The sequence below is a fragment of the Ylistrum balloti genome, unplaced genomic scaffold (assembly GCF_031769215.1).
Source record: "Ylistrum balloti isolate Yb309-2 unplaced genomic scaffold, AGI_CSIRO_Ybal_v1 Utg369852, whole genome shotgun sequence".
Lineage (NCBI taxonomy): Eukaryota > Metazoa > Mollusca > Bivalvia > Pectinida > Pectinidae > Ylistrum > Ylistrum balloti.
In genome coordinates, this window is record NW_026782004.1 from 247,260 (window position 1) to 259,983 (window position 12,724).

The 12,724-nt window shown below is 34.0% G+C and overlaps 1 protein-coding gene across 1 annotated transcript; it reads left to right on the top strand.

Annotated features, from left to right (window-relative positions):
* The first annotated feature begins 2,112 nt into the window (after window positions 1–2,112).
* On the top strand, window positions 2,113–10,360 carry LOC132545721 (equilibrative nucleobase transporter 1-like). The gene is made up of 10 exons (XM_060209412.1): window positions 2,113–2,507; window positions 2,807–2,853; window positions 3,012–3,088; window positions 4,734–4,826; window positions 5,185–5,365; window positions 5,860–6,078; window positions 7,983–8,084; window positions 8,826–9,015; window positions 9,515–9,635; window positions 9,905–10,360. The coding sequence occupies exons 1-10, from the start codon at window positions 2,113–2,115 to the stop codon at window positions 10,007–10,009; spliced, it is 1,530 nt and encodes a 509-aa protein (XP_060065395.1). The 3' UTR covers window positions 10,010–10,360.
* The last annotated feature ends 2,364 nt before the right edge of the window (window positions 10,361–12,724 follow it).

Here is a 12,724-nt window from a genome sequence, read left to right on the forward strand (position 1 = left end):
CAGGTATACGTGTAGGTATCAAACATCTATCTTCATTTTCCACAAGGAAATACATTTCTCAATGAGATCAAAGCGATGACCAGACAACTTTTCCAAAGTCTTCATTAATCTGTAGCTCTCGAAACAAAGTGGTATACATATTAGTTTATCACGGAAACCAGGATAACGGGAAGAAGCGTAAGGATATCGACCAGCTGTGACCTCTTAACAAGAGATTGGAGGAGCAGTCACTTTATAGAATATAGAATAGGGAGGAAATTAAACTTATGCTTCACATTGCCAAGTGGTAATCTGTTTCTGTTAACAAGACGCTAGGGAAGCAAGGCTTGTCACTATCAAGAAATGGAAAATGGGCAAGGAGGAAATTATAATTTATGCTTAGTGGAAAGCTGATACGTTAGATATGTTACTATCTAGAAATGGAAAATTCGCAAGGAGGAAATTAAAATGTTTTTAGTGGAAAGCGTTCATATTAATAAGAGAGAAATGGAGAGATCACAAGCGGGATCAAAATCCTATTTATCATACTGATAAACGGACAGCTGTTTCTGTTAACAAGGTGATGAGATAGCAAGATATGTTGCTATTAGAAACGGAAAGATCGCAAGGGGAAATAAGATTATGTTTATTATACTGCCTTATGGAAAGCTAAGGCGTGATACATGGCAGTCCATAGTGTTGACAAATCAGACGATTTTACTTCTCATCCAATTCGCCTATTCTGGTGTGTAGAAGTTTTCAATTTTTCTTTTATATCGATGTGAACATCTTTTTGCGATATATTATCATCTGGTATTCCTTAGAGAAGAAATTTGCGCATATTTGAAGTTGATCTAAGCCTCAAGCACTTATGAGTTCTTGTCATAAATCCTCATGATTTGGTCTAATATACATGTATATTGAACTTGATATCTGGTTCGATGTATGCTTTTATCGACTGTTACTCGTGCGGCCTTTCCGACAACATTCTCCCGATTATTCGGACATGCAAAATCGAGAAAAAAAAAAGATTTATTCTAAACTGGACATTTGATCCAGTACTTCATGAGGCAAAATTGATAGAATTTGAAGGTTTTTCCAGATTGTATTAAAGCAATGATATGTTTTCGATGAAGCAGAATCATCCCTACAGAAATTCATGGCTGCCATTGTATTATTTCTTGGTTCTCAATTTCTGAATTTTGATACAACCGAGTCATCGATTCACTTATTTGATTTTATGATAATAGTTCTGTTTGCATCGCATTTTATGTATTCAAAGGTTAAGATTAAGGAAATCTAGACGAAATATGTCTTTGGTGTCTCCCTCTTAATAACTGTACCGAAAACACGCCAGCGAGTAACCTCTTTCAATATAATTTGATACATCAGAGCCATAGGATGTTGTAAAGTGCATCATACAGCTGTTTCATCCTTTCAGGGCGAGTTGATGATATTATCGGCTTACATTTTGAGACTTTAAAGGGACTGATGAAAACCAAATGGACTAAAACCTAGATTGGGAGATGCACTCATCCCATAATTCAATAAATGTGACAATTTTCATTTATCTGATATTTCCAAAAGTCAAGTGCATGTGTATATTCTGAACTGTAACACTATTCGAATAAGTTACAGCGTCTAGTGTATAAACTTCAAACACATGTTTGTATAAACATTTCAATTTAAATACCAACACCTTTTTGTTGTGAGTGGTTCGTTAATTCTGCTTATAAACCTTGAAATTTAAAACTTCAGTATGCTTAGTCGCTACGATTCATTCAAATACGGATTTGTAAATATGTAAACACATTAGCATGTAAAAAGTCTTACATTTATTGATTCAGGTATTTAAGTCTCGTGACGATATAACTAGATGCATACGCGTATATGCAGAACAGTAAATGCCAAAGTTAACATCGATACTATTTTATTATGTTTATCTACGTTTGACTTCGGATAAAGGTGGTTGATATAGAAATACAGAATCTATTTTTAAACTGATAAACGTGAGGGGCAATAACACGTAACACACATATGAATTCCTAGGTCATAGCGTTCTATCGACAGCAGTGTGTCGTCGTACTTGTAATGAGAACTGAGGTATTTTGCAATACAGTGTAAGTGCAAATCATGAAGTACAACGGATGGCGAAAATACCTAGTGGCTCTTTGGGCCACAATAGAGACATTTTTGTTTGCTGGGCTACTATATGGATGGGCTCCATTGGTATGGATTTTTAAACAGGAAGACGTATATGCCAATTTATGCCAAATGAGCAGTAATATCTCCGTTTCCTACAACAATGTGTCAGCGAGTGAACAAAGCACGTATAATGTCATGACAATGAGGAGCAGCAGCGTGCCGACCACAGAGGCGGGCGTAGAACAGGACTTCACATGTCAACAACAGGATGATAAGTTTGCATTGGTTTTCACTATAGGATCAGCTATATTCTGTGCTAGTTCAGCAGCATGCGGAATTATCGTGTACAAGACAGGCACAAGAGTGACTCGTATTATCTCAATGTGGGTAAAACGAACTTTGTTATAGTTAAGCTTCTTTCATTATCAAAGGGATACTTTTCTTAAAAGCTGAATGGCCATGCTTTGCTGCATGAATTATTAGAGTAAAAGCGTTTTTACATTGATTTTAGATGAGATCACCTTGTCTCACAGTACACAGTAAAACGTATATTTGCATGCCTACATTGTTCAGGACATGGACACCTCAGAGGCAAACTTCTATCACACGCATACATTTTGACATTGTTTGTTTTCCCCTGTCGTCATAAATACATACACAGGATTTTTTTTTCTGTTTTTAGGACATTTTTTATATGTGGAACGATGATGCTTGCTTTCGTTGACAAAGGTGAGATATTTTCAAATGACCTTTAAAAAGAATTCAAATCGATTTTAACACTACATAACTCAAGTTCAATTTTTAAAAGTGATATCACGATGAATATCTTTACGAGTGATAAACGTCGTTATACATGACTGTTATCTAATCGTATATATATTTCATAGAGACACCGTGGCTTGTTTTTCCGGGACTTACAATCATGGGTGTTGGTGGCTTACCTCTCCTGATGACGAATGCACAGGTATATATCCGTGGTCATTTTACAACACTTAATCTGTTTACAACGTTAATCTTTCGTACCTTAACTTTATTTAATGTACTGAGCAATAAGACTCAACGAATGCATAAATATATATACACGGTGTAATATCAATTTACATGTCACACGATAGCGTTCTTTTCTTATTTATGTCTTTTTGTTTTTGTCAAAATATTTTTATGAAGATATGAGAAACCGTATACGGAGAATAAGAACAGGTGTTCGTTTTCCGTGTCTGGATATACAAAATTTTGATGTCGATCAGCACTTAGACGTACACATTTAACATAAAGCTTGTTAAGGAACGAAAGCCTGTATAACACCGTTATGATCTTGTGAAATCAAAAACAAAGAAACAAACAAAGAAAAAAACACATAGCATTTCCCTAATGGTGCAGGACTCCTAAGTAGGATATCACACTATATGTTATGTGTGTAGTCACATAAGAGACGTTCTGTATTGATTTCATACTTCATGTTTGTAATGCAAAAGTATTTTTGCTATCTTATTTGAGAGTTACGATTGTCTGGTACTGTAATTGATGAAACCTAAAGAATATCTAATGTTGTCTTCAGTAATAACAAATATATTTAACAAGTGTGTCTAATATATAAAATATTTGATACACACAAAACAGTCAAATTACTGACATATCAAGTACAGACATAAAAAGACGAAGCTGACTATGCTTTTAGTGGATACTTATTGTATCTCCACAGTACGCGACAAAATATAGTCCGTTAAAAAATCATTAAAATATATATCAACACAAAAATGAATTTCAATGCAAATATATTTAGATATATACATAGAAAATGTTACTTATTCATATACAAGACAAAATTTGCTATAAAGCGGTCAGAGTGAGTTTTACCTATGGTGAGGCAATCTAGTTGTCGTTGTCGATAATAACAAAAAAGTCTACATCCACTTTCTGGGCTTTCGATTAGAGAGTGGGTTTGACCACTGATCAGGTAATTTGAGTTGCACTACTTGCTGACATCCATGAAAATGAAAGTTTACCATGGAAAAGAACGTCGTTTCACTGGTAAACAACCCCGTCAGGTTTCTGGTTTTGTGGGGGGAGGGCGTTGTATCACGCTTTGTGATTTGCCAATCCTATCAGATGATTTGTGTTCTCTGTTTTCATTGATGTACGTCTGCAAAAACAAGTGAAAAATAACACATTTATCAATGTGACACATCTCTATATTACTGGCAAAAATGTTATATTTGTATGTAAATAGTAGAGGTGTAATTCTCCGTTATCTGAAATTTAAGAGTATTTTGCGCTTACAACGATACAAGTTGATAAATGTTACAGTACAAGAATCATAATAATTTTCTAGTATGGGCCAAGACTGCCATTTTAAAGCAGAATTCCATCTAAGGAAATCACCTTCAGCAAAACACGCCCACAAGATGTACAAAGAAATAAATTATGTCACGTTTCGATCTTTTAGGGTCAACAAACTTGTGATCTAGGCAGTACATATTGACATTCAATTAGGAATATGCTGTGATGTACTGTGGTTACAAACGATCTCAATGTCCGTGTTATTTTGTGTACACCACTGCATGATTGCGTAATACAATTGGAAAATAAACACGGTTTTGTTTTAACAGATCTCCAACCTATTTGTAAGTGGGCGTTCTACCTTCATCGGTCTGCTGGTTGGAGCCTATGATGCATCAGCTGCGGTGTTACTTATCTTTAAGGTAAATGTTCACTTGGTATCTGACGAACATTATCACCATGTATTTTTTATATGTGTAAAGAACATTTTGCAAATACTTGGGTCAACGATTATTTTCAAAAGATTCTCATCGAACGTATGTGCATTTTGAAATGAATAAACCAATCAATAACTTACGATTGCTGTATGAATTCAAAAGTTTAAACCATGGACGTTTTAATAAACATACAGCGCTCTTTCCTTTATCACCAAAGCTACTCGTTACTTACACAATTGTTTACGTCATAGGAATCAGAGGAAAATTTAAATAACATTTGATATATACATTGAAACTTGTATTTCATACACGCCATGCCTCTTTAACACAATTTGTCTTGCAGTTTGCTTATGAAGAGGGACTACAAAGTCAGTATTCCTTCGTTATTTTGGCAGCTCTGCATATGATAGTCCCAATAAGTACATTCGTTTTCTTACCTAAAGATCGCATTAGTAATTCAGAAAAACCGGTAAAGGAGGAAGGAACCATGGAAACATTCATTCCAGAAAAAATAAATGGCAAAGGTATCATTTAGAGAAAAAACTTCTGCTCGTTATAAATTGTGAAATATGAAAGTCGTTTAGTGTAGTTGTTGTATAACGATGGTTTCCAAACGTGACTAGTCGTTTAATTGTATTTATTAAATTTTCCGTTTTTCTTGAGTCGTTCGTGGCATTTTACGCCAACGAAGTCATAAAGTTGAGACCAAGTAGTGAAAAAGTAAGGCGTTGTTTTCTATCCAATTATTGACAGAAGTTTCACTAAAAATAAGCAAATAACTCAAAGCTTAGAAATAGCCGCTTCAGATATTTGGCCATATTACCACAAACGGGTAATCATGGTTCTTTTAGTCAAAGTTTGGTTAAATTATTCCGTGCTCTCGTCATGTAAGAATTGAAAGCGGTTATAATATATCAAAAAAGGAACAATGTCAGTGATGTATAAACGTATAGAAAAAGTACTAATCTAAGTTGTACTTATTTGTATGTACTAATGTGTTTAATGAATTTATTATCAGAAGGAGATTCTCCTGTACATGTGCACACTAACACCCCGCTTAAAAGTAATTCGGAAGACAAGCCTGAAAGACGCCATCCGTCTCTGAAAAGTTGTGTATTGTCAGATACTTTTATACTTCATGTATTTTGGGTCTGCATACTTCAACTGCGTTTCTACTATTTCCTTGGCTCTCTGAATAGTTATCTACACAGGATCACCGACAACAATAAGCTATTAGGTAATAATATCAACGATGAAAATTGTCACAGGGTAAAAACTACAACAAATCTGTTGAATGAGAGTTCACGGAATATGATTTTTTGATAAAGACAACACAATACAACTTATATCTATCCAAGTTACTTTAACATATTTTAATTCTCTATTTAACAAGCAGTTTGTACGATATCTCAGTCCAATAACATGAAATCGACTTGATATTGTAACATCACGTTTGATTGACCAATGAAATGGCTCAAGGCATCACCAAGGAAAAGAGTCCATTATGAATGTCACAAATGTTGCGATCTTGATTTAAAATCTAGGATGCACTTTGATTATTTTTTTGAAGTTATTGATCCAAAACAAAAAAACAGAGAGTACTCCTTTGATAAACTACTTAAGTACACTATTAGATGAATGCAACAGGCACCACAGAAACATCACAGCATCTTTTTGGCTGAAGTATTATTTTGCATCTATTAAACTGAAACTCGTTGTGGGATATTGTAATCCGAAAACATCATGAAAATACCAAAATGTGCTCATGATCATAATCCAAACTCAATTTTGAAAAACAAATTCCTGTAAAAGGAGAATAAGACCAGGTGTTCATGAAGAATAAGCGTCTTCTTTTTTATCGACGACACAGCCATGTAAATCTAGGTCAATCTAAGTAATTTATCTCACATTTTAAGACGAATTCGTGAGAAAACAAATCCATGTGTATGACATAATGTGTATGAAGAAAGTATTCAGGAAGATATTCAACATAAGTATCCCTGCCTGGTTTTATCTACTTTCATATTGATTATGAATGTTTATGATAACATATCAAAGAATATTTTCATTTTACCGTTAGAATGTGATAAAGTAGGTATTGATAAAGTCTCCGTTATTCATACACAAGTGTTTTATACTAATAGTATCAGTGTTACCATCAACCTGACGAATGGACCAAATACTACAAAATCAATATATATTTCATTTTTGAATCACATTAGAACATATGAGTTACATAAAATTGTGTCATTAGTCAATGTACATGATATATAAATGTCTGATAGATAAAATCTGTATCGACAGTCATTTGCATTATATGTCTAGTTTATAACATGACTTTTTCTCATAAGTATACACTTTTATGATAGTCTGATGAGTAAGAGCACGCGTTTCTTTGTCACGTCAGGTTGTATACAATTTATGGCATGTGTCCAACGTTAACATTTGTTGCAAGATTTCGTGAAAGATGTTTGTAGTTGTTATTTCAATTGACTGTCCGAAGATTATGATTTTGATAAGTCACAATAACTCCCTCGGCAGAGCATCTAATCAAAGATGTGTGGATCTATTTCTGGTGGTCATAATTCTCAGGAAGCTTACATCACAAACCCTTCTGAGTTGTGAGTTAGCCACCAGCTGCTTGAAGGAGAAAAAGCAAGCTCCGCTAAAATAGCATTTGTAGTTCAGGTGATAAACACAGCAAACAGAATGCGGTACAGGTATGATAGGATTATTCTTTCAACTACATTCACTTTAATCGTCAAAACAATGTATACAAGTCTAACATAACGATTTCTCACAAATATCAATTTCTGGTCTGTTTTAGGTTGATAGGCATCTCTTATTACTAAAATAGTTTATGTAACAATGTTTATATTAAATACTTAAAGGATTCAATGGGCGACATCATGGGGATGCTACAAATAGTGCAAGAACGGCGTTTTCTGTAAATGGAAGATCCCTCTGATGTTGTCTAGTATTCTAATTGTTGTTACATATTCATGTCTAATCTAAGATTATCATTTGACTTGCATAATGCCTTACCTGTGTAAATGCTGCTGATGTAGTCATGGAATTAATGCAAAGTAATTGCTATAGCGTTTAATGTATGTCTAATTTTCTGTTTCTGTTGATTCACAGTGAGTGAATTCACTAATACCATGATGTACACAATGGTGGGTGGCGCCGTATTCTCACCCTTCGCTGGTGTTGTATATGACTGGCAACGAAAGATATTTCGCAGTACGTATCACAAAACTGGATAGAGTAGACTGATCCGAGATTGAAGTCACAAATTAAGTTCATGCAAATATGATGTTTTCATCAGCAATGAAAGCGATGAAAAGAAGATAAAATAATATAATCGAAATTGATGCCTATTTTTGTAATTGTCTTCATTACCCAGAGGTTGTCAACCAAAATAGGACTGTCACGGCCATTTCAAATAAATAGACAGATAAGTATGACAGTGTCTGTCAATAAGCTATAACAACAGAAATCCGGGCATTCGTCAATTTGAATAACGGTAGTTTCAAGACAAAATAAACACTGGTGACAGCTTCTCACCCGCTATCGAGTGATAAGGATGCGTTTACTAGCTCTTATCAGTAGAGTTCAAGGTTGCAAACCCCTCTTCCAAACAGGGATGATGAAGCCATGGCGATTCGGATTTGGTTTAATGAAAAACCAAAGATAATATTTGAACACATACCCGATACCGGACAGCGTAAAATAAAGTCATCAGCGGGAAGGAATATAGCAATATATAGGGAAAGGGTACTATTTTTCTTCATTACCAGCGACTTTCATCACTAGAGTGTAAGTTTAGAAATCTAATAATACATCTTTTAACAAAAATTTTATTTTTGTTTTTCAGTCAAATCTTTAAATCAGATGACTTGGTGATATTATATCTATAAGCACTATTTTATATTTGACCTGAATGTACTAATGAGGGAGTCTATTGATTTTGTGAATGTTTAGAGAAACAATCAGATCTTCAGAGTAAGTTGATGCCTGCCGTTCTGCCCATGAGCGTTGCCAGTGGTCTCGGTTTCTTGTTGTCTGTGTTGGCCCTCCTGCCTAGTCTAAATATTCTGTACGTCGATTTCATCGTTATGACGTTCCTGCGATCTTTCCTGTACAGTACCGCAACTACTTTCTTAACCGTCGTGTACGTATTTGAAAAAAAAAAATTTCTCAGTGATAGTAAGCTAAGATTTATTACTCGATCTGTACCACTATGACAATAGATCTTGTACCTTATAGCTCGTTAATATCATTGGTTGGCACGTTAACCTCCTTGGAAGGGTATTGCTGTTAGCTATCATTCAGAATTAACTCATCTTGTATATCATTATATTTGTGTTTCATAATAATTCAAAATATTGATTAAAACCTAAATAAGGTTTCGAATTGGAATGTATTCGAAAAATGAAATTGATAGAACAAACATATAACATTAAATTGTAAAACGCAATGGAAGTAATTACATTGATATCGTTGTGATGATAGTGGCTATTAAATTACATAGATCAACTTATTTATTCATGCAAATAACAACATCAAGATTTCTAATTATTTATAATGAATCAATTAGGATTAATCTAGATATCCGTAACTGATACTTCCTGTTTGTTATTAACGTTTCTACGTTTGTGTTTTCCCCCTAGGTTTCCAAGCGAATATTTTGAAATGTTATATGGACTAATGATTATATCGGCGGGAATATTTGGCTGTCTACAGTTTGCCTTATTTACCTGGTCGATGAGTTATCTAGGAGCAGTTCTTCATGTATGTAGTATAAATGGTATACACCTGATGATTTTAAATGTTGTTTCACTTAACATTGTTTTGTATTAACGCATTGTGATCGTAACAGATATTAGTATTTGGTATACTATGTGATAAACACCTACTGTACATAGATCATAGATTAACAAAGTACTACCTCTACGTAGATGTAATTTTGTTATATACACTTTTAAGCGGTATCAATACAGTGGTCAGTAAACAGTGTAAGAAATATAAGAACGTAATTAATATCTCCCTTTCCGTTTCAGTCGGACGTGTTCTGTATATGTCTAACGGCAGTGTCGTTGATACATCCTATATACCTCTGGGTAAAATGTCGACGGGAGGCCAACTTCAGCATGGAAAAACATTGATCGTGATAATATGAAGACTTTCTGTTTATGTCTGATCAAATTTTAAGGAATTAAAATTGTTCTGTGTTCGTGATAACACTGATATCGCTAAAATAATAACTGTAAAGGTTGTTTTTAATTGCAATTTTTCTCGAAAATTTGAAGCAAAAATGATGAAATAGACTCTGCAATGTATTTGTTTTTCTCGGATTTATTCCATCTTTGAGAACAGTGAAAATAAAACTCATCAAAAAACAACCAGTGCAGTAATTATATTGTCACTGTTTTGTTACTGTCATTTTATTGTTATAATAATTTGTGTTTTTTTATTGAAGAATTGGACAAGACTTCGTCTCTGAGTAAAAGTTTCTATACTGGTAGAAGGCATGAGTTTTTATTACAAAACAATATGTAAACAGCAATTATACATATGTGAGTGTGACCTGAAATATAGGTCCTACCTTGTCATCAAGGAACAACTTTTATACAGTAGATATACCGACTGGATAACGTTGTAGTGATTTGACCTAGTAAGACACACAATAGTTTGACCTATACGATCATTGACATTTGAAACTAATCGTTTCGGCGAAGTCAGTGATCTTTTAAGATCAGAAGAGCGGACATATACACTGACACGTGTACAAATACCCAGGGCGATGTTTGACCCACTTAAATATCAACTGTTAAACTGTGAAGTGTTTCTTAAAACTTCTTATTCAGACATACAGGTAGACATGTAGTAAAACAAAAAATTCAGCTGAAAATGTAAGAGTGATCTCCCCTACGTCAAGCATTATACTACAAATCTATGATATAGTGTTAAAATCACATCGTAATTATCAAACGTCTACTGAAGTATCCTTCTATAAATTTTCAACAAAGATTTTGATAAAGGTATATCTGGCGATGGTGCGATAGACTGCTGTATTGATTTAAACAAAGTGTTGGTGATAAGGTATTGTTGCATGTATTTGTTAGCTTTACAACATTGTAATTAGTGCTGAAGGATAAAACTTATCACAATTTAACGCTTCCTCTGTTAGTAGTTATGTTAGACTTTTATCAACAAATGTTTATCTCACCAGGGAACCCATCTCTTGATTGATTCATTTTGTCCACATAAAATAACACATAAGGTGTTTATCTGATTCAACTTTATTGGTTTTATTTTCAATTCACATCAAGTTATATATGAAAATCGGGAACAGGCAAGCAGGCTATCGGTTATATTTAGAAAATTTAAGCAACTCTCTGGATGCTAACTACCAAAAACAAAATTCCAGTAGCATTTCAATGACGCAAATTGATAATCTATGAACTTTTGATGGACAACTAGAAAAAAAAATCACAGGATGACGTAAATATACAGTTCTCAGGTAAATGTCTTTGCGTTTCCTAAGAGTGTCACTCATACAAAGACAATCCGGATTGTGTTTATCCTAATTTTGACATGTGGATGTTTTTCTGCACAACCACTTTTTATGTCAGCATTTGCTCACCAGATAAAATGGTGCATGCATGTTTGAATGCTTTTCATGTCCTGGAGGAGGATTCTCATGAATCGTCATACTCGTATAACTATCTGTTTCCATCGATGTTTTCGAAACTAGCTGCATTTAAGTAGTACTGTCGTTAATCTGTAAGTCTAATGGTTAGATTATTTAAATGATATTGTTACTTTTTGAGTTTCGGTATATAGTCAAAGACCTGATAAAATGTACTGACATAATGTTCACCATTCAAACAGTACTTTCTGATGTCATATTACCTTCCTTTACTCATTCTTGTCAAATATATTTATTCTATATATGGATCATTCGCTATATAATGTCGTTTGTCTAGATTTTAATAGATTTTATCTATTAATAGAAAACACAGAATTAGTTTTAAAGTTCCTTTCATTGTAAACACTTTTATTGCAAGGTAGGATATTTATATATTTCTCTGTTAAATTATTAGTAGTTGTGTATTGCGTGAGTTTCCCGTGTATTATATTTCCATTATAAATAGTTGATGTGTAGACATGATATTTCAGGTGATGGATGAAATCTAAATATGCACCAAAACCTTCACGGAAAACGAACCACGCTAACTTAATTTTATCACCATGTATAATGTTATCAATCTTTCAGTAGCTTGTATGGTTTTAGATGGTGGTCACACCTAATAATGTTATTTGAAATATCATCATGTACTTCTATAGATATCTGCCATCGACACCTTTCAATCTGCATAGTACTACGACGTAACCTGTTCCCAGATTTCGTTCGGTTTGGGTTATTGAATATGAGGTCAGCATAGGGAGCGTTGAAACAGAGATTGCCTTCAGAAAAATTAATCATTCAGTTAAAAGTAAAAGTGGTGATTTTCAGTTTGGAAACAAGACAATGTTTGTGGACAGTTTACGCCGTGCTCTGAGCTCCTTCAACAACCGTTTTCCCATTGACTATCTTATCTTATCAATTTCCAGCATCTACCAGGCGTTCGATTTTTCTGGTTTTTTGAAAAGTAAATCAAATTATTATTAGACAAACACTACACTAGTGTCTACTGTGGTTGTAATACGCTTTATTTATCAAGCAATTTTAGAAATATAATCACAATCCCCAATTGTAAATGGTTTATAGAACAGGAGATAAACATCAATAGCGCCGAGGGGAAACATCGTCAAGCTTATAGGCTTCTTAATGTCGAAATGACAATATCGGAACGCTATTTAACATGCTGAAGTAT